The sequence below is a fragment of the Orcinus orca genome, chromosome 10, assembly GCF_937001465.1.
Source record: "Orcinus orca chromosome 10, mOrcOrc1.1, whole genome shotgun sequence".
NCBI classification, from domain to species: Eukaryota; Metazoa; Chordata; class Mammalia; order Artiodactyla; family Delphinidae; genus Orcinus; species Orcinus orca.
Genome location: NC_064568.1, coordinates 48,258,013 through 48,278,574, shown reverse-complemented (window position 1 = coordinate 48,278,574; position 20,562 = coordinate 48,258,013). Strand labels below are relative to the sequence as shown.

At 50.5% G+C, this 20,562-nt stretch overlaps 1 protein-coding gene across 2 annotated transcripts in view; it reads left to right on the top strand.

Moving 5' to 3' along the window:
- The first annotated feature begins 256 nt into the window (after window positions 1-256).
- Window positions 257-20,562, top strand: part of ITGA9 (integrin subunit alpha 9) — a 348,141-nt gene continuing 327,835 nt past the window's right edge. The window contains exons 1-3 of one of the 2 annotated variants that reach the window (XR_004475769.2): window positions 257-958; window positions 17,029-17,156; window positions 19,364-19,470. Coding sequence is in view for 1 of the 2 variants with exons in the window: in XM_004277914.4 (XP_004277962.1) it covers window positions 774-958; window positions 17,029-17,156; window positions 19,364-19,470 (420 nt within the window). In the remaining variant the exon portion in view is untranslated. The remainder of the gene's footprint in view (window positions 959-17,028; window positions 17,157-19,363; window positions 19,471-20,562) is intronic. The other variant, XM_004277914.4, reaches the window with a different exon arrangement.

Sequence of the window (20,562 nt, the reverse complement as noted above, 5' to 3'; positions counted from 1 at the left end):
GTGATGCTGATGCTGCCGGTGCGGAGACCACACTTAGGGATAAGTGGTTAGGAGGCCTGGTGAGTATCATGTGGAGGGGTCCTCTGCTTGCTCCCTCGTGGCTATCGTTGTTATTTACAACGGCCGGCGTTTATGGAGGGCTTGCCTGCTACAGGTTATCTCACAGTTGGGTGAAGGGGCAGCAGATGGGCAGGGCTAGAGTAGATAAACTTCACCCGGCTTCCTTTGGTTCTTGGTGTGAGTGTAAGGCTGAGAGGGAACCAGAGACGCAAATAAAGACCGAGTACAATAGAGCGCACAGCCGCGGGGAGAATTAGGGTCGCCTAGGGACCGAGCGCCCAGGGCGCTATCTGGAAGGGGACGTGGGGCGCCTGGGCAGGTCTCCAGACTCCTCCGCGGCCGCGGGAGGCGGAGGGGGACTCGTGGCCCGCAGAGGGCGCTGCTGCGCCGTCCCGCCGCCTGCCGCCCAGGCCGCCCACCCCGCGGGCGCGCCTCTCTGCAGTCCAGTGCCGACCGGCCGGGGACCCGCTTGTTCCGAGCGCGCACACTTCTCGGCCGGACGGAGGACGCCGCCAGCTCCTGGCCGCCCCTGTACTCGCCTGCGGCGGCAGCTCGGCGCACCGCCCCCGGCCCGGCACCGCGTCGCGCCCGCGTCCGAGCGCAGAACTCCGGCCCCAGGAACCTCCCGGCCGTTGGCGGACCCAGCAGCCCCGCCGCCGGCACGTTCGGCGCCCTGCTCTCGGGGCACAGGGGAGGGCGGCGGCCGGCTGGTGATGGGCGGCCCGGCGGCGCGGAGGGGCGCCGGGGGGCTCCGCGCGCTGCTCCTGGCGCTGGTGGCCGCGGGGAGCCCCGCCGGCGCCTACAATCTGGACCCGCAGCGCCCCGTGCGCTTCCAGGGTCCCGCCGGGTCCTTTTTCGGCTACGCGGTGCTGGAGCACTTCCACGACAACACGCGCTGGTGAGTGCCCTCCCGGCCCGGACCCTGACCCCGGCCCGGCTCGTCCCGCTGTAGCCGCCAGGCCGTCGCTGCCGCCGCCTTTCCGGCCTCTCCACGCCGCCGTCCCGAGGGGGCGATTTAAATGTCTCGGTTGTGCGTAGCTCGGCCGCCGAGGAAAGGCGGGGAGGAGGAAGGACGCCGGTTCCCGGTCCAGCGTACTGCCCGGTGGGCGCCCGAGTCGGAGGGGGCCGGGCGCCTCCCCGCCGGGGTTGCCCGTCGCTCGGCCTCCCAGCCAGACTCGGCTTAACTCTCTAGGTCGCAAAGTAACTTGGTTCTTCTGCCCCCGTGGGCCCCAGGCAGCCCGGCCAGAATCCCGAAGGCCCCGGGCTGCGGAGACAGACTCCTCAGTTCGGGGAACTCTTGGTGACACCCCACCCGCCTCGCCCCGGCTTTAAGCCTCTCCCGCCGGCTCTGCACAGGAAGCAGAGTAACCCCGAGATGCGAGGGGAGTGGGCTGGGTGTGCGTGGGTTCGGGGGGTGGGGATGCCGACTGTGTGGTCCCCCTTCTCGCTCACCAGGCCCTCTGCGGAAGCGAGCCGAGAGGGTCCGGAGGCAGGGAAGGGGGATGGTCCTGGACCCCAGTGACAAGTCCGGTGGGACCGGTGGGTGATTTCTGGTGCAGCTACCCTGGAGACCGGTAGAGGTCAAGGAGTCCAGTTGCCCCCTGAATGTCCCCTTAAGAGTCCCAAGAGGTGGGAGCTCTCCCCATGAGGCACCACCTGTGAAGGGGCACGGAGTGCTCAACCCCAGGGGAGAAGCACCAGGGGAGGTTGGTCTCCCCTTGGCCCTTTCCTATGGACAAGAGGGAATGAAACAGCCACAGGAGGGGTCAACCCCTCCTCAAAGAGTTAGGGTGTGGGTAGTTCCCCAGTGGGGCCCCAGATGACAGCTGGTCTGGGGCTGGTTTTATTGTGTGGTCACCAGTGTGGACATCCTTGGGGGCTGCAGGCTGGGAGGGCGAGGTCAGCCTTGTGTGTGCGCTCAGCATGCAGTTCTGCTCGGAACTTGACAGAGGCTGATAGAAAAGGGAGGGTTTGTAGATTCGAGTCCTCTGGCGTTCCTGGAAAAGTGGGGACTCCGTGACCAGCCAGCCCTTTAACAATCATGCTGTTTAGGAGAGCTGCCTCCAAGAAAACAAGTTTTTAAGGTTTTTGTGTAGCTCCTGTCCAGTTCCCTATCTCTCTCCCTACCATTTACCCCAGTTGCTGAGTTTAAGACCAGCTGTCTTTTCTTGCACTTGCCAAATCCCCCTTTTAAAGCAAAGCAGGCTGACACCTTTTCTGCGTCCTCTGTACTCAGCGTCCACTGTGGACTTTGGTAGAGAAGGTAGCCTGGGCAGGAGCAATTGGAGAACACATCCCAGGATCCTAGCCCGGGCTCCCAAACTGTGTGACCTTGGCACAAAGCATGTTGGGAGGGCTGTTAAAGATAGAAGGGCTGGGGCTTCCCTGGTGGTGCAGTGGTTAAGAATCCGCCTGCCAATGCAGGGGACACGGGTTCGAGCCCCGGCCCGGGAAGATCCCAAATGCCGTGGAGCAACTAAGCCCGTGCACCACAACTACTGAACCTGCGCTCTAGAGCTTGCGTGCCACAACTACTGAGCCCACGTGCCACAACTACTGAAGCCCGTGCGCCTAGAGTCCGTGCTCCACAACAAGAGAAGCCACTGCAATGAGAAGCCTGCACACTGCAGCGAAGAGTATCCCCAACCAGAGAAAGACCCAACGCAGCCAAAAATAAAAATAAAAAAATTAATTAATTAAAAAAAAATAGAAGGGCTACTCTGGGCAGGGGGCTGCTGAGGAGGGGCAGGCAGGGGAGCTGGAGCACCACATGGGGTCTGCAGCTCCGCAGCCTCATGGGTCTCTGAGCTCTTTGGGCCACAGGTAAAAGCTGCCCCATTTCGGAAGTGGGGGGAGTCAAGAGCAGATCTGACTTGGAAAAAGAGTCCAGCCTGCTTTGTTTTAAAAAGGTGATGAGGAAAGGCTGTGTGGTATGAATATTTCAAGTATATTTCAATATTTCAAGTATTTCAGGGGTCCATCCACAGCCAGGCTTCCGGTCTCAAAATCGCTCTCTCTTGCTTCTGATACTGAATGGGCTGCTCTTTTTATTGGAGCGCTTGTCCCTATAGTTTTTCAAGTACCAACTAATCTCTACTGCAATCTATTTAAAGCAACTTTTCTTATTCCCTGCCCCCCCACTGCCTTAACTCTGTCTTAGTTTTTGCTTATCTCCTTGTCTTCTGTCCTCTTGTTATTTCTTCCTAGCGTCTTCCTCCCTATTCTTTTCTCTCTCCTCTCCCTTCCCCCCAGTATTCTTGGTCTTAGACCTTGACGGTTATTCTCTGCTGATTATGCTGCCCAGTCTTGGTATGCCAGTGGTCTTTGAAGCAAGAGACTTTCAGAATCTCCTATTTTCAACTTCTTTCTTTTCTCTATATCTTTAGAGGCTAGGCTTACTATGAGGCTAATGAAACTTCCACCAAAGGCCTCTCACTTGCACAGGCCGCTCCCTACCAAGGCCCTGTGCCTAATTCTGTATTTGTAATTTTGTATTAATTTTCTTAAAGGTAGTCGCCCTATATTTGTAGGATTCAGGCCCTGTGGAATCTGGGTCTACCCTAGGTCTCTACCTTAACTCTGGGGTTGGTTGCTTGACTTAGTGACTGATTGTTGGTCTCTTCCTACCAGGCAGTCCTTGGGCCCTGGATCTTTTAGCTTTGCTTGAGGGACATGCAGGTTGTTTCCAATTATTCACAATTATAAACATCAGCCGGGTAAACATCCTTCTAACAAAAGCCTTGCGGACATCCTTAATTATTTCCTTTGGATAAGTTCCTGGGCTTAGAATTGCTGGGTCAGAGAGGGAGGGAGGTTTTAAAGCTTTTTCTCTGCGTTTCCAGAGTGCCAGTGAAGCTGAAGTGTGCACTTTAGGGAACTGTATTTAACTTTGGAGTAATTTACCAAAGGGCTGCTCCAGTCCAATGGAAGAGCATAGCCACCTACATGAGGGGGACTTAAAATAACGATCACAGAGAGTCAAACTGGGTGTGGGAGGTAAGTGACAGACACCAAGAGGACAATGTGTTAAAACTCTGAAAGGAAAAGGAGGCAGCGTTCAGTAAGCCTTGTATCTGCTGTCTTTCTTTCTGAGCAGAAGTTACTCTTAAGCTTCTTCATTCAGTCTTCGTGGTTCAGTAGTTTTGCTTCGTGCTAATTAAACACCTCTGTACAGGTGGAAGGATTTGTTGTGTGTAGGGTAAGGGAGGGAGGAGAGTGTGCAGGGGGAGGGGCAGGGAGAGAGCCCAGGCACGACAGTCTGCAGGGGCCGGAACTGAAGGGTCCCCAGGTTGAGGGGACCCCAGGTGCACATCACAAAGCTCCTGCATATGCTCCGTCAGTAGGACTAGTGCTTCTTCTCTAATCCCCTAACTGAGCATTCCTAGCAGTTCTCTTTTAAGTAATAATTCTCACTGATCAGAGGTCCTATCTCTCTGTGTAAGGGATGGGGTGGCCTCGCTTTCCGAGCCCTGGGGACTGCGTCCTGCATACGCAGTCATGTTGCATTGGGAACAGAGTCCTGGACCCAGCCTCTCTCCAAGGGTTTGGCTTGAGTGGCCTCTGCTGTGTGTCATGCTCTGGGCAGTGAGCGTTGTCCCCATGGCCAGGTGGACCAGAATATGGCAGGCAGTGTGATATATGTCATTTGTATCAGTTTGGATGCAAACATGCAAGTGACTCGGTTTCTTTTTTCCCAGTGACACCCCGAGGGCATCTCCCTGCCCTGAGCTAGCGTCCTCCCCTAGACTTCCCACCACCTGGGTCTTCTTGCTCCCTTTGAACAATAGCAGGAGGTGCCAGGGAACACGGACAAAGCAGATTTCTGTCCCCTTCCTTTAGACACGGACTGGTCCCTCAGCTGCAGGGCAGACAACTGTAACACCCTGTGAGATAAATAAATGCAGCCCTGCTGGCTGGCGTAGAGCCCCAGAGCGGGTTTCTTTCACACCCTCCCTTCCCTCCTTCCTCTTGGCCCCAGACGCCCCGGAGTCCTAGGCGGTTGGGTGCATTGGCTTCCTTTCTGGAGACGTGCTTCCTGCCTCATCTCCGGGGACGCATCAAGACGGCTGTGCTCGGGCCCAGAGCAAGTGCTCGGAAATGGAAGAGGCGCCGGCATTTTGCTTTGTTAAGGTTGTTAGAGCATCGCTCAGTGAGGAACAGGAGGTGATTCAGAGCCGAGGGGACCATAGCATCCTCAATTTGCATGATGGTTGAGAATTAAAAGAACAAGCTAGATGGTCTGGCACTGCCAGTGCAGTTGCCGTGAGCCAGATATATTGCTGTCTAAATTAAAATTAATTACAACCAAATAAAATGAAGAATTCAGTCGTACAGTCATACTAGCCACATTTCAAGTGCTCAGTGGCCACGCGTGCCTCGTGGCTACTGTACTGGATAGCACACAGAACATTTTCACCGTCGCAGAAAGTGCTGGTACTGGTTTGGAGCAATGACTTGTGTCTTAAAGGGCTAGCTACACAGGGACTTCCCTGGTCGTCCAGTGGTTAGGCCTCGGCGCTTTCACTGCCATGGGCCTGAGTTCGATCCCTGGTCAGGGGACCAAGACGCCACAAGCCATGTGGTGCTGGCACCCCCCACCCCTACGGCAAAAAAAAATAAAAGGCTAGACAAAGATCAAAAGGCAGTGTAAGAAAAGTCGACCCTTGTATTTGAGTATGAAAACTGAAATGAGGGAGCTTAACTAAAAATTAAGACTAGGCAGCCTCTTTTCATCCATCAGACATTGGAGTGCCTACTCTGTGCTAAGGGCTGGGTATTCAAGAATGAAAAATGCACCCATAGCCTGATGGGTGAGAAGGTTGTGGGCTTCTCATCTTGTGTGTCAGGCAGAGATGAGATGTGGGCTCCCATAGGGGAGAGGCTGGTCCTGGGGCAGCCCTAGGGACTTGTGATGGGCAGAGGAGAGTCCCGTGAAAGTAAAACCTTCAGAAGGGGGACCCTGGGATCATGGGCCCCGCTCCTCACCCCCAGCCCCACCCGGCTTTGCGAGGAGACACCCAGAAATGATGGTGGTAGCCGGGCCTTCTCCTAACCTCTGTGGTGACCTCTCTGTCGCGTTCTGTCCCACGTCAGGCTCTCAGGTGGGGCTGTAGCTTCACTTCCCCATATGGATTTTCTGGAAGTAGCTTTTTCAAACCTCGTCCTTGGTTCTTACTGGCCCTGCAGAGCCTGCTTTCTCAGAGCACTCAAGAAGGGATGACACATGTATGAGGCCCGAGTTCTAAGGGGACCCGGAAAGCATCCCTTGGGGTTTCTAGGACGTTTCCCTGAAGATCTCAGGAGGCTGGCGAGGGTGCTGTTTCCTGAGCTAGTGCTGAACGCTGGCCAGGGGAGAGGCAGCTGTGTCCCTCAGGAGAGAACCTTCCAGGGCAAGAAGACAGACTCTTCTCAGCCAGTTTCTAGCAGCCCATAGTGTGAAAGTGTGAAGGGCCGGGCCCTGGCCAGCTCTGAGTCCCCGGTGACCTGCTGCTGGTCAGGAAATGGTCTCCTTCTGATAACTCCCATTGTGATTTGTCTGGGGAAAATGCCATATTCACATTTGTTAAAAGCAGCCGTGGTGTTCTCAGAAATCATTTGTTTTCAAGGAAGTAGCATATAACTTTAAGAAATCAAAATGGGGACTTCCCTGGTAGTCCAGTAATTAAGACTCTGTGCTCCCCATGCAGGGAGACTTGGGTTCGATCCCTGGTCAGGGAACTAGATCCCGCATGCCGCAACTAAAGAGTCTGGAACTAAGATCCTGCACGTTGCAGCCAAGACCTGGTGCAGCCCAATAAGTAAATAAATGTTCAAAACAAAATGAACAGTCCCATCAGATAGGATTTGCTGGGCATCTCCAAGAGGTCCAGTGCTTTCACAAGCGTAATAGTCCCCAGTGGGATCTTTGGGACAACCTAGTGAGTGGTTTTCAGTTTGCCAGGTAGAGAACAAAGGCTTACAGAGTTACACACCTTGTCCAAGGTCCATCCCAGCCTTGGTGATGCATGCACACTGGGGGCCTGTGCAAGAGAATTATGGGGGTGGGCGGTAAGGCCGGTGAAAGCACTGGGGGTCGGGGAGGAGACAGGATTGGGCAGGGAGAGCCTTGGACTGTGGTTGGGATCTGATTCAAGTCTCGCCATCTCAACACGGGCACGCCCACCCCAAGATTATAATCAGTCCCTGGGGTTGCCTGGGAGACGCATGGCCTCAGCTTGATTGCCTGGAGGGGGCTGCAGCTGGAGGCTGTCAGCTGACTGTCCTCTTGCAGCCAAAAGGCTTCAGGTGGTGCACACCTACCTCCACGGCGGCCACGGAGCCCATCGTGTGTGAAAGGCTGTGTTCGGAGATGTGAGGTGTGTTCTTCGGCCTGCGGTGTGGCTGGGATCATCTGTGCCTCTGCTTATCCCGCTGTATCAGTATTGGGGGCGCTGGGATTCTGGGCTGTTAGAATTGGCTCCGAGGCAGACTCCCAGGGTGCCTCTTCCTGACCTTTGGGAAGTCTCAGGTGAGGGACGGAGGAGGAAGAGAGCTCCCACCTTACCCTGAGCCATTGAGTCGCTGACGAGCACTTGGCTGGAGGGAGCTGCCAGACCTCAACCCTGGTACCTTGTGAACTGCAAAGCCTCAAGCCACGTGGATTTGGCGACCAACCAAAGCAAAGTGTTTGAGCATCACTTAGGAAGTGAAAGTGAATCCAAGATTCGGAAAAATCCAGTCTTTGAAACCACAGGCTCACTTGGTCCCCAGTGTCTGCTTTTTTGGGAGAACAAAAAGGACTTGTGAGTTTAAATTTGCAGCAGCAGCGGCCGCAGCAGGAATACACTTACAGGGCGCTAAGCCCGTATTAACTCACTTAATGTTCTCTGCAATTGCTTCAGCTGGCTATCATTGTAGCCCCATTCATGAAGGGGAAAACTGAGGCACAGAGACGGTGTTTGCCCAAGTCACATGGTGTCACAGTGGTCGAGCTGGGGCCTGCGCCTTTGCCTCTCAAGAAGTCAAGAGTCTGAGTTTGGAGCTTCAAGGCACCCAAGCATCTGTGTCATGAGATTCTGTCTTACGTTCTTGGAAAAGTTATGGAAATCACGGTCATGGTTGCTTCCCTGTGACACCCTTTGCACCTATGCTTATTCAGGACCCACTGGATACCTGTGCAGAGATCCTGGGGTTCTGCTTTCCAGAGATGCTTGATCACTCAGTAAACAGGGACCAGTGATTCCGCCAGGGACGTTTGTAGGTCCTGCTGTCATGCTAAGTCTCTATAAGACAGAAGTGTCCTAGGAAAGATGGAGCGTTCTATTCCATGTGTGCATCCTAACCTCCCTGGGCTGCTTTTGTTACCATCCCTCCACCTGCTCCATTGAGTCCTCCGGGCTCCCACGGCTTATTTAAGAAGCTCTGTTTGGAGAGTAGATGGGAAAGGAAGCCATGGAGGCCCGTGTTTAGGATTTACCCCTGGGTTTGTTAAAGAAACCCACACAGAGTCAGAATTTCTGTACAGTCGGCCAACAATATGAGAGCAAATCTGAGCATAAAAAAAGTATGGAACGAATTTCCTCCATCTCAGCTCATCCCTTGGTGTGTTGAAGCCCAGGTGATCTCTCCCACCCATTCTGGACTGTTTAGTGTTAAAATGCTGCAACGTGCACAGATGCCAGAGCAAAGTCGGCCGTGTGTGTGGGACACCGCAGCACTGCACAGGGTCCTGGCACCTCTTCTCCATCAGGCTGGGTCCTGGAGTGGATGTTCCAGACGCAGAGGAGTGGGGTTCTACCTGGCTCTGCCTTCATTGTGGCCCCTGGTTCCCCAGCAACAACCAAATCCGTGGTCTGTGCCATAACGGGGGGGGGGTGCCTGACTTCGCCCCCATTTAGGAGCGTTGTGTTCTTGGCAAGTTACTTCAGCTGTTTGAGCCTCATTCCCTCCTCTATAAAAGAGGAATAATGAGAATTTGTCCCTCATCACGTTGTGGGGAGATTAAATGAGATGATGTCTGCAAAGTCTGGAATGTAACATGCAGAACAGAGTAAACCCTGGATAAATATGAATAGCTATTTCTATTGCTACTTTGATCTGACATTTGAAGCTAATGGTCTTCATCCTGCCTTTAGATGCTAAAAGTTTGCTTTCAGTACATTTGTTGATCCATTTATTTATCAAAATTTGAGTGTCAGCACTCAATACAGAAATGAATGACAGAGTCTTGCATAAGACACTGTTATGTGTGGTCTCTAAAATTTTGGTCATGCTCTACACAAATCTGCATTTTTGTGTATTCATTTGTATGTCTACTTCCAAAAGGATCTGAGATGGCTGCTTTAATTGGAGACCTGTGGGATTGTAAACCCTAGAGTTTTTAAAATCTTTTTTAAAATTGAAGGATGATTGACTTACAATATTATATAAGTTTCAGGTGTACAACATAATAGTTCAAAATTTTTATAGATTATATTCCTTTTAAATTTATTATAAAATACTGACTATATTCCCTGTGCTGTACAATACATGCTTGTAGCTTATTTATTTTATACGTAATAGTTTGTATCTCTTAATTCCCTTCCTCTGTCCTGCCCTGTCCCCTCTTCCCTCTCCCCCACTGTTAACCACTAGTTTGTTCTCTGTATCTGTGAGTCTGCTTCTTTTTTGTTATGTTCACTAGTTTGTTGCATTTTTAGATTCCACATGTCAGTGATAACATACTGTATTTATCCTTCTCTGTCTGACTTATTTCACTAAGAATAACACCATTCAGGTCCATCCATTGAAATTTTGCCATTTGTGTTCTTTTTTATGGCCGAGTAATGTTACATTTTATATGTACCACATCTTCTTTATCCATTCATCTGTTGATGGACACTTAGTTTGCTTCCATATCTTGGCAATCGTAAATAATACCGCTTTGAACATTGGGATGCATGTATCTTTTTGAATTAGTCTTTTCTAGGAATGGAATTGCTGGGTCATATGGTAGTTCTATTTTTAGTTCTTTAAGGAACCTCCCTACTGTTCCCCATAGTGGCTGCACCAGTTTATCCAATATATTCCCACCAACAGTGTAGGAGGGTTCCCTTTTCTCTACAGCCTCGCCAACATTTGTTATCTGTGGTCTTTTTGATGATGGCCATTCTGACAGGTGTGAGGTAAATCCTAGCATTTTGCATGCCTCTTCCTTTTCTCAGCGAGCAGGCGGGAGGTCACTTCTTTTCTGGGGAGCTCTGGCCCTCATCCCAGGCTCCAGGTAAGTCTGGGAGGTAGGTCCACACTTGCAAGGTGCTGGTGAGAATTTTACCCAAAAAAAAGAAGTAAATGTGAAAGTATTGACCTATTTTTCTTGGAGAAGAAAACTTTCACGAGAAACCAACAGGCAGATTTCAGGACTCAGGTCTCCAGAGCTCTGCAGCTTGCTCTGCCTCTTGAATTTTAATGTTTACTTGATGCTCTCAGGTGGGGAAGGAAAACCTCGGCTCTTTGCCATGTTTCCTTCTCCGGGTACATCTACCAGGACCTGAGCCCCTGGATGGGGCAGCAGCCTCTGAGGACCCTTTACTCCCATCCAGGGTGGCCAGGGGGGCTAATTTCTTTCCGGGGTGGGACCCTCCCCGTGACTCTGTTCTTTCCTGGTTGGTCGTGGAATTCTACCTATTTCCTTCTCTGGGGAGTGAAGGATTTGGCATGGTAAGGTGGCTTTCCTGGCACTGGCTTTCCCACTGCTCAAGTCTTGGCTGTGTTTTGCGCAGTAAGGGATGTGGAGTGATACCTGGGGTTTCCCTGAGGTGTGGTGGACACGCAGTGATTGAATTCCACTCCTGTAACTAAAACGTGGGTCCCCAGGGAAGTTTTCGTTTGGGGATCAAATGCCTGAAAGCAAACCTAATGGGTTTAAGGTTTTTAATCCCCAGTTGCTGTCCTCGATTTTGCTGTAATTTCGCCCTGCAGAATCACTTCTGTGGTATTTGTAGGAAGGGAGGGAGCCCTTGGGATGATGTCAGTTCCGAGCCTCCCCCAGGGAAATAGCTGTGGTTCAGCCCTTTTCTGCCACCTGTTCCCAGGGGAATTGACTGGTGGTTTGCTCTCAGGAGGTGAGGGATGGGTTCAGAGTAGGATGGGAGGCTGGCCTGGAGCCTTGGTAACCTGCTTCCCCACACACAGGTCAACCAAGGAAGTGGCTCTGTTGGAAATATGGAGTGCATTTAAACTGCCACAATAGGAGGGAAGGACTTCCCTGGTGGTCCAGTGGTAAAGAATCTGCCTTCCAATACAGGGGACACAGGTTCAATCCCTGGTCAGGGAGCTAAGATCCCACATGCCGTGGGGCAACTAAGCCCGTGAGCCACAACTACTGAGCTCACACACCTCAACTAGAGCCCGCGTGCCGCAAACGACAGAGCCCACGCGCTCTGGAACCTGCGTGCCACAACTACAGAGCCCATGTGCCCTGGAGCCTGCGCGCCACAACTAGAGAGGGAAAACCCACACGCCTCAACTAGAGAGAAGCCCGTGCGCCGCAACTAAGACCTGATGCAGCCATAAATCAATAAATAAAAGTGGGAGTTCGGGGGGGACTGGAAAGAACATGCCCTCGGACATGGACACCCTGGGTTCAAATCCCAGCCACTTATCAGCAATGTGACCCACTGTTTCTGAGTAAAGTGCACACTAGAAGCTGCCTGACAGGATTGCCTTGAGCAGGAAATCAGACAACCCATGATCATAACTGGGGCTGGCAGATGAACGGATGGGCCCACATTTCCAAATAGGTTCGTGAACTGCTCATTAAGAGAGGCGGCACCTCATTATAGTTTTGATTGGCATTTCTCTAATAATTAGTGATGTTGAGCATCTCTTCATGTGTCTGTTGGCCATCTGTATGTCTTCTTTGGAGATATCTCTATTTAGGTCTTTTCCCATTTTTTGATTGGGTTGTTTGTTGTTGAGTTGTATGAGCTGTTTATATAGTTTGGAAATTAAGCCCTTGGCTGCATCATTTGCAAATATTTTCTCCCTGTCTATAGGTTGTCTTATCGTTCTGTTTATGGTTTCCTTTGCTGTGCAAAAGCTTGTAAGTTTTATTAGGTCCCATTTGTTTATTTTTTGCTTTTATTTCTATTGCCTTGGGAGAGTGACCTAAGAAAACAGTGGTATGTTTTATATCAGAGAATGTTTTGCCTATGTTCTCTTCTAAACAGCAAGGTCCTGTTATGTAGCACAGGGAACTATATTCAATATCTTGTGACAAACCATAATGGAAAAGAAAATGAAAAAGAATATATATGTATAACTGAGTCACTTTGCCGTACAACATTTTCAGTCAACTGTACTTCAATAAAATACAAAGAGAGACAGAGAGAGGCTAACCTCTGGGTAGCACCACGCCAACCATGTGAACGTTCTAGGAAAGCAAGATGATCGAAATTCAGCCTGATGGGGAGGAGAAGGACCATCTTTCAGTTCCAAACCCCTGTCTGTCCTTTGGGGACAGAGCTTCCAATCTAAGTTCTAAGCTCAGGGCCACCTGCAGAGCATCGCATGCCTTTTTCAGACAAGGTCACATGTGTGAGTGGCTGGCACCAGAGAGGGTTCTCGATACCTGTTGGCTCCCTTTTCCTCCTTTCTGGCTGACGTGGGATGGCAGAGTAGGGGCGTGGGCCCTGCACCCCACTGCTGGGGTGCGTGCTGCACTTGGTGTCTTACCGTGCTTTGTGGGCTCAGGCAAGTCCCATGACCTTGTGTGGCCACCTGCTTCTCCATCTGTAAAGTGGGGATAATATCAGTGCCTCCCATAGGCTTGCTGTGAAGATGAAATGCAGTTGTGCCCAGAGGGAGCCTAGCCCAGCACCTGCACACTCCAAGGGCCCATTACAGGCTGGTTGTCCTTGTAATTAGGAACCCAAGCTCTGAGTTAAGGAGGAGGCTAAAATGTCTGGGAAGTTTGTATGCATCTTTAACTGGGGATGAGAGAGGAGAGCCTTGCTTCTCGGGGTCATCAGTTCATACGGGCCCCAGATGAACGTGATTCTTTGTAATCAGCGTAGGTGGTTCTGTAACACTTCTTAGATTATAAATCACCTGGGGAGCTTGTTAAAATGCACGTTCTGATTTAGCAGGCTGGGGATGGAGCCTGAGATTCTGCATTCCCATCAGGCTCCCAGGTGTTTTCCATGCTGCTGGCCTGAGGACCACACTTGAAGTAGCAAGCAAAGGTCCGAAACAGCCTGATGATTTATCACTGGGAGCCTGTTGGTGGGGACATTCCTTTAGATGGTAACTGTACAGAGGAAAGAAACAACTTATTGTCTTGTCAAGAGTGCCGGGAAAGATTTTGGGGGGGGGACATTTGAAGTGGCTGGGATGTCTCTCTGTAACTGAGAACGAGAAAGAAAGCAGATGGCATCTTTCAGTGGCATGCCCTGAACTCTGGGCCATTGCCCTCTCTCTTGGGACCAGCCTGGCGAATAACCAGCTGAACTAACTTCAGAAGAGGCAAGCTCATCGGCTGGCCTGTAGAGCAGTCTTGCTGGCCGGCGGCCTAGGTAAAGAGCAGCACCAGGCTGCGGAGGAAGCCACAATGTTCTGTGAACACAGAGATACAGGCTCGTCCTCCAGCGAGCCACCACTGTGAATGTCATGCACACAAGTGCACACACGCCCCCTTATCTCTTGCTTCATTTCTTGTTAGATTTGGGGGAAAAAACCTCCTCTGAGCAGCTGATTAAGAGTTTGAACCAGATGGTTGTTATCAGTGCTTGATCAGCCCTTGTTGTTAGGATCATTGAGTACCTTGGGCTTGGAAGGAAAACATAATTCAGCAGGTCCCTTCTCCAACTTTCGATTCTGAAATAAGTTTCTGCTTCTCTGTCTCAGCTCTCGGCTGGGAAAAGCAGTGCTGGGATTTAAGCTCTCCAGGGTCCTTCCTGCTTGGATACCTGAGTATCTGTGTTGAGAAGTCTGGAGCAGTGGCAGTCTGTGGAAGGTCTGGGGTTCCAATGCCACTGTGGGGGACATAACAGAGAAACAGGCCATTGTTTCTTGCAGCCATTTCCCTTCCTTTGTACATGATGAATTCTCCACCTTGTTTAGTCTTTGTGATTTTTTTTTAATAGCATGGATTGCAATTGGCGTTTATTCGCTGTGCTGATATAAATTCGGAGTTGGTGGGAATTTCTGGACCCAGGTCTGTCCCATGGGGGTTTTCTAGTGGAGGAGGTATTTTATGTTCCACAGCTCCTATGGCCGGCCATGTGGAGAGGTGGTGGGTGTTACAGTGTAGAGATGGCAAGCTGCTGATGCCTCTCACCTGTGTAAACACAGCCAGCATTAGAGAGCCACCCTTGGCCGAGCCCCGGTGGCTCTGGAGCTCAGCCCCAGAAGCCGGGGTGGAGGGGGGAAACTGACCCCTTCATGTGGCTTTCTTCTCACTGGAGTTTCATTTGGTGTGTCGTCCTGTATTTGAGTGAGAGCAGTCGCAGGCCGGCTAAGCTGCCCTCATGTGGTTGATGGAAGCAGTGTGGTCTGTGGGGAAAGTGCTTGCTAGGATTTCCAAAGGTGATGGGTTCCAGCCCCCCTTCTGCTTGGGGGTCCTGCAGCTGTGGCCCATCGTGGTGAGGCAGAGGCTGGGAGCTGCCCGGGGAGCACTGGCGGGTTGCAGATCCTGGGCTGTTACTGAGGGGCAGCAGGCAGCTTGGGGGTGCCCTCACTGCTGGGGGCCTGGCTCCTCTCACCCCTCAGTGTGGTATGATTTGATTCCTCATAGGATCAGATCCAGACTCTCTGAGACTGACCTGGAAAGAAAGGTTCCACTAAGGAGACCCTTCCTAGCCTGGGGGTTGAAGGATTGGGCTCAGGGGACCCACGTGCCTCCTTGTGAACCTGACACCATGTCTCTGAGCCAGATTAGGGTGGTGTCCCTGTGGGGTCTGCCAGCCTTTGCTGAAGGCCCGTCTGAGGGTCTCAGCCCTCCGTTTTCGGATCTGGAGATCTCCACCCCTTCGCTCAGCTGGAGCGTTGGAGGGGAGCAGCGTCATTCTGAGACCAGGGTTGGGGTGAACGTTCGAGATCCCAAGATGAAGGTGGCTTTTAGGACAGAGTTGCGGGGGGGAGCCTTTGTCAGCTTTCTACAGCCCTAGGGAGGCTGTTTAAGGTCCTTCTAACCTGTGCTTTTAGACACCTTTTCCAGAGATGCATGACGGAGAATGCTTTCCATTCCAAGGCCAGTGGGAAATGATCTATTTCATAACATGCCCGATAGCCTTGGGAGGGAATTGCTTCTCCCTTCCAGGCTGCTTGAGATACGGGGCAGCTCACGTTCCAGTTGAGCAGTGGCTTGGCACTGTCTACTCTTTGAACATCAGCATGGGTTTTGTTTAAAGTTTCGTTGTACAGGTCCTTGTAGCTCAGCACCAACCATTCCTGACTGGGGGTAGTTAGTATTCTTTGCTACAGCTCTTCGGTTGACTGCTTTCCAGAAACAATGCACAAAACTGTAGGTCAGAATTGTTTTTGTAACATCTGGAGGGGAATGTGTGCCATTCCCCCATGTTCTGTACCCAAGTGTGTGTCTCTGTCATCTTGGTGTGTCTTGCTCTTTTCCTCCAGTGGGCAAGGGCCCTGCTGGGGACGACTCATCCCCAGGGCAGCTTTTCAGTTCAAGATGAAAGGTGCACAACCACGTTCGTGCCCTGTTGTAGCCAAACTCTTCTATCTCCGGTTTGCTTTGGGCTAGAGGACGCAGTTTATAATTCCACATTGCTGCTACTTCTTTCCTGTCACCCCTAAATGTACACATGTGTGTGGCAGGGAGGGGCAAGAGGGGGACATGGGTCAAAAGGCATTTCTAAATTTCTTTTTTATTTATTCACTAAAGTTTTTAAAAGGTTGAAGTATAACCCATCCAGAAGAGTGCCCATTGACATATCTACAGTTGAATAAATTTTCACAAATTTGTATAAACACCACTCAGTTTGAAAAAGAGAACATTTTAAGCACCTCCCTCCAGGAGCCCTTCTTCCTGGTTACAACCCTCTTCCATCTCCCGAGGTAGCCAACCTTTAACACAACTGTTAAATTTCACCTACTTCTGAACATCAGATAAGTGGAATCAGGCAGTGAGTACACTACTGTCCCCAATGTCTTTTGCTCAGTGTTTGTGAGTTTCATCCATGACGTTGCAGTTGACTGTTCATTGATTTTCATTGCTGTATAGAATTCTATTTCTACACCACAGTTTATTTATGCATTCTAGCACTGATGGATCTTTGGGTTTCTTCTAGTTTGGGGCCATTTCACACCCAGCTGTGAACATTTTGTGCATGTCTCCTGTAGACATATGTGCGTTTCTGTTGGGTATGTTCCTAGATATGAGATAGCTGGGTCAGAAGGTAGGCACTGTTTTAGCTTTCTTAGGAGTTGTTGAATCACTTTTCCAAAGTGGTCGTGATGGTTTACACTCCCCACAGCATGGTGTGAGGGTCCCAGGTGCTCCATATCCTGTCAGCACTTGGCGTTTTCAGTCTTTTTGGTTTTAGCTTTCTAGGTGGTGTGAAGTAGTATCTCATTTGGATTTCTCTGATAACTAATAGAGTTGAGCACCTTTTCATATGTTTATTGGCCATTTATCTTTCTTCATCAAGGATCTGTTCAAGTCTTTGGTCTATTATTCTATTGGTTTGTCTGTATTTTTGTTATTGATCTGTGGGAGTTCTTTATACATTCTGGATAGGAACTGTTTGTTGGTGGTATGTGTTCCCAACCAAACTCAGATTTTTTTCCAGGCATGTTAAAATCATAACAGGTTCACTGTAGGAGTCCCTCCCCTCTGCCCCCACCCACCTCCAGCACTGTGTAGTGCTGGGGTATGATCTCCCAGGGAGCATTCAGACAACACACCCATGGTTGGGTGAGGATTTAACCATTGGCTGCCCTTTCTTAGTACCGGGTTGTGACCGAATGCCCTTTCTTCTTGATGTGCAGGGTCCTTGTGGGTGCACCAAAGGCGGATTCCAAGTACAGCACTTCAGTGAAGTCCCCTGGGGCTGTGTTTAAGTGCCGCGTCCACACCAACCCTGACCGGAGATGCACCGAACTGGACATGGCTCGAGGTGAGTGGATTTTCACTGCCAAGATGGGAATGGGTATCACACCCTCACACTTTCCTCTTTTTCTTCCTGATTATTCATCCATTTTTCCTTCCTTCCTTCTACCCATCCACCCACCACATATTGAGTATCTGTTACTTCGTAAACACTGGGATACACCAAAGATCCTGCTGTCCTGGGCCTTATAAATTAGTAGGCAAAAAAGATATTAAACAAATAATTGAGTGTGAGAAGATCAGAGGGGAGGTGAGTATTTGATCTGATCTAGATTGGAGGGTCTGGGGCAGTGACTTTTACAATGACCGGAAAGATGCACAGCAGTAAGCCGGGCAGGTACAGGAGGCAGAACCTCCAAGTGGAGGAAAATTTGTGCCATTTTAAAATTTAGAGCAAGCACAGCATCACTGGAGTGGTGAGCAGGAGAGCGTGGAAGCAGAGGAGGTTGGTGAGGTGGGCTAGGGCTGGACTACACAGGGCCCGACAGGCTGGGGTAAGGTGTTGGGATTCTATCCTATGTGCAAGGTGGGAGGCCATTAAAAGCAATGTTAGGTTTTATGTTTTAAGTAGGAAAAGATATGACTGAGGGATGTTTATAAGAGCCCGCTTGGTCTGGTGGAAAATATATCATCTTTGGAGTCAGATCTGCCTGGGTTCAGAGCCCAGCTCTGCCAGTTACTCACTGGGACTTACTGGGAATGTCCCAGAGCCTCTTTGGCCTCAGTTGCCTCACCTGTAAAATCAGAAGGAAGATAGCTATCTCATAAGGATTACCTTGAGAGGATTGATGAGATAATAGAGATGAATACACAGAACTGTGCTTGGCACATAGTCGGTTCTCAATAAGTAAGAGCTATATTTTATTGTACTCATCAATTCAAGACCTCACTTTCTTCAAAGTCCTTTCCCCTCAAGATCTTCTAACTATTATTTTTTTTAAATGAAGAATTGTCACGATTTTCTATAGCAGAAATAGGGGAGGTGTCCATGGTGTCTACGACTGGTTTGTGGGCTGTTACTGGTATATAACAAATTAAGAAGCTTACTTCGTAATATAAATCAATGTACTGCTTCCTTCCTTGAGAAAGTCTTGCTATGAAAAAAAATTGACTGAATTAAACAACATACGTGGTGGTGGACTCAACTCGCACCTTGTTACCAGTTCCTTATTTACGGGCTGGTAATGTAATAGGGGCGGGGCAGCCGCGCGGCTGTTACCGCGAGAGCCGAGAGCCGGAGCGCAGAGGTCAGAGGTCGCGCTCCGCCGGGTCAGCAGGGAAGCGGTCATCGCGGCAGAGAGTGTGGAGACAGACGGGTCACGGCCTTCTCCCCCGGGTCCTCCAGGCCTTTTGGCCTCCGCCGGCGGGTGAGCTGGGGGCCCGGGGACAGGCCGAGGGCTGTGTCCTGCAGGGCTCCAGAGCCCTTGTCACTGGGCCCTGGCCTTGAGACAGTGGCGAACCTCTCCCTCATGCCCACCTCCGCGACCTAATGGAGGCGGCGGTCACCCTGGGTCGCAGTCTGCGGGACCTGGCCCCCAGTTGGGCGGCCTAAGGAGCCTGAGGGCCCGCTGGGTCCTGGGCGTCTGGCTCCCTCAGCGATGACGACTGGGTGGGGTCTGGGGACCTGGCCCTGGGGACCTGGCCCTGAGGGCGCCGCCAGCTGAGATCTGCCTCCTCAGCTGGGCTGGGCACTGGCGGGAGGACCCGGGCTGGGTGCTGGACCAGCGCTCCCGGGCAGGGTGATCGGCCTGCGCAGGGACCCCTCTTCTTAACGAGGCCTGGACCTAGGAGGGCGAAAGTTGATCCTTGCGACCTTGCCCCTTCTTGTCATAACAGAGACTAACATTTGTTTGGTGGACGTTTACAGCAACATCTTGACCCGACCTCAGGAACAAAGGATCTGACACCAAGAAGCTTCCAGAAACTAACCCCGCCCCTGCCTCGCCTTTCCTGTAAAAGGGCTTTGCTGTAAGCTTTCAGGGAGTGTGGAGTTTTCTAAGCCTTGAGCCACCTGTCACCTTGCAGGGCACTGCAATAAACCTTCTCTGTACCCAATTCCGACTTTCGTATTGTTTGGCCTCACTGTGCATCGGGCACAGGGTCCTGCGTTCGGTAACAGTAACAAACACTTGGGTTGTTTGTTACGCCCTTTGGAAAGCAGACAGGAGAGTAGCATTCCTCAGTCCAAGCCTGGTTTTTCTCTCTTTCCTCCAGGGAAGAATCGGGGCATGCCCTGTGGAAAGACCTGCCGGGAAGACAGAGATGATGAGTGGATGGGGGTGAGCCTGGCCCGGCAGCCCAAGGCTGATGGCCGCGTGCTGGTAAGGCCTCCTGGGGGAGCCATGGGGAGAGGGTGGCACCCTGGAAATGAATGACCTTGACCCCTTAGGAAAGCTGAATGGCATGGCAATAAGGGCATGGCTTTGAGATTGCCTCTTCTGGACTACTACTTGGACAAATCATTAATCTTTTTACTTTCTTCATCTGTCAAATGTTAATAATGTCTGTCCAGGGTACTGAGATGTTGTTACTGAAAAATGGCAAATGAAATGTAGGTGAAAAGTACTTTGCAAATCTCATTCATTACATAAGCATTTTCTTGTGGGTATCTTTTTAAATTGAGGTATAACTTACATAAAATGCACAGATCTTAAGATAAAGTTTGGGTTTTGACATTTGTACACACTTGTGTGACCACCCACCCATCAAGATATAGAATATTTCTGTTGTCCCCAAAAGTGCTCTTATGTTTCTTACTAGTCAGCTACTCCCACTTCAAGGCAACCACTGTTATGATGTGTATTACTGTGGGTTACTTCTGCTTTTTCAAGAACTTCATATAAATGGAATCCTGCAGTGTGTGTTCTCGTGTGTAAGGCTTTTTTTCACTCAAAAGAATACTTTTGAGATTAATCCATATTGTGCGTATCAGTACTTCATTCCTACTTATTCCTACACAGTATAATATTTTATGAAATACATACACGTTGTTTTAAAATAGTCATTTATTTCCTTCCCAAAGTGCATATGATATATTCTGATTAGGTTTTGAGGGAGATGCAAGGAAGAAGATGTCTTTGCCCTTGAGACTTGCGATATGCTGGGACTGCCCAATAAAGCAGTCATTATTTAAATTTATCAGAATTAGATAAAAAATTCAGTTTAGTCACTCTAGTCACATTTCAAGTGCTCAGTAGTCACAGATGTCTGCTGGCTGCTGTGTTGGCTGGCACAGAGGAAACATTTCCATCATTGTAGAGCGTTTTATTGGCCTCAACAAAATCTCTCACTGACCCAGAGGTCTTGTTTTGTCCATTTTTGTCTTTTACAGTTTTCTCTTGAGGTATAACACTAAAGTTCTTAATATGCACAATTTCAGTGAGGAGCTGGATGGATGTTTTCATGTACATGTA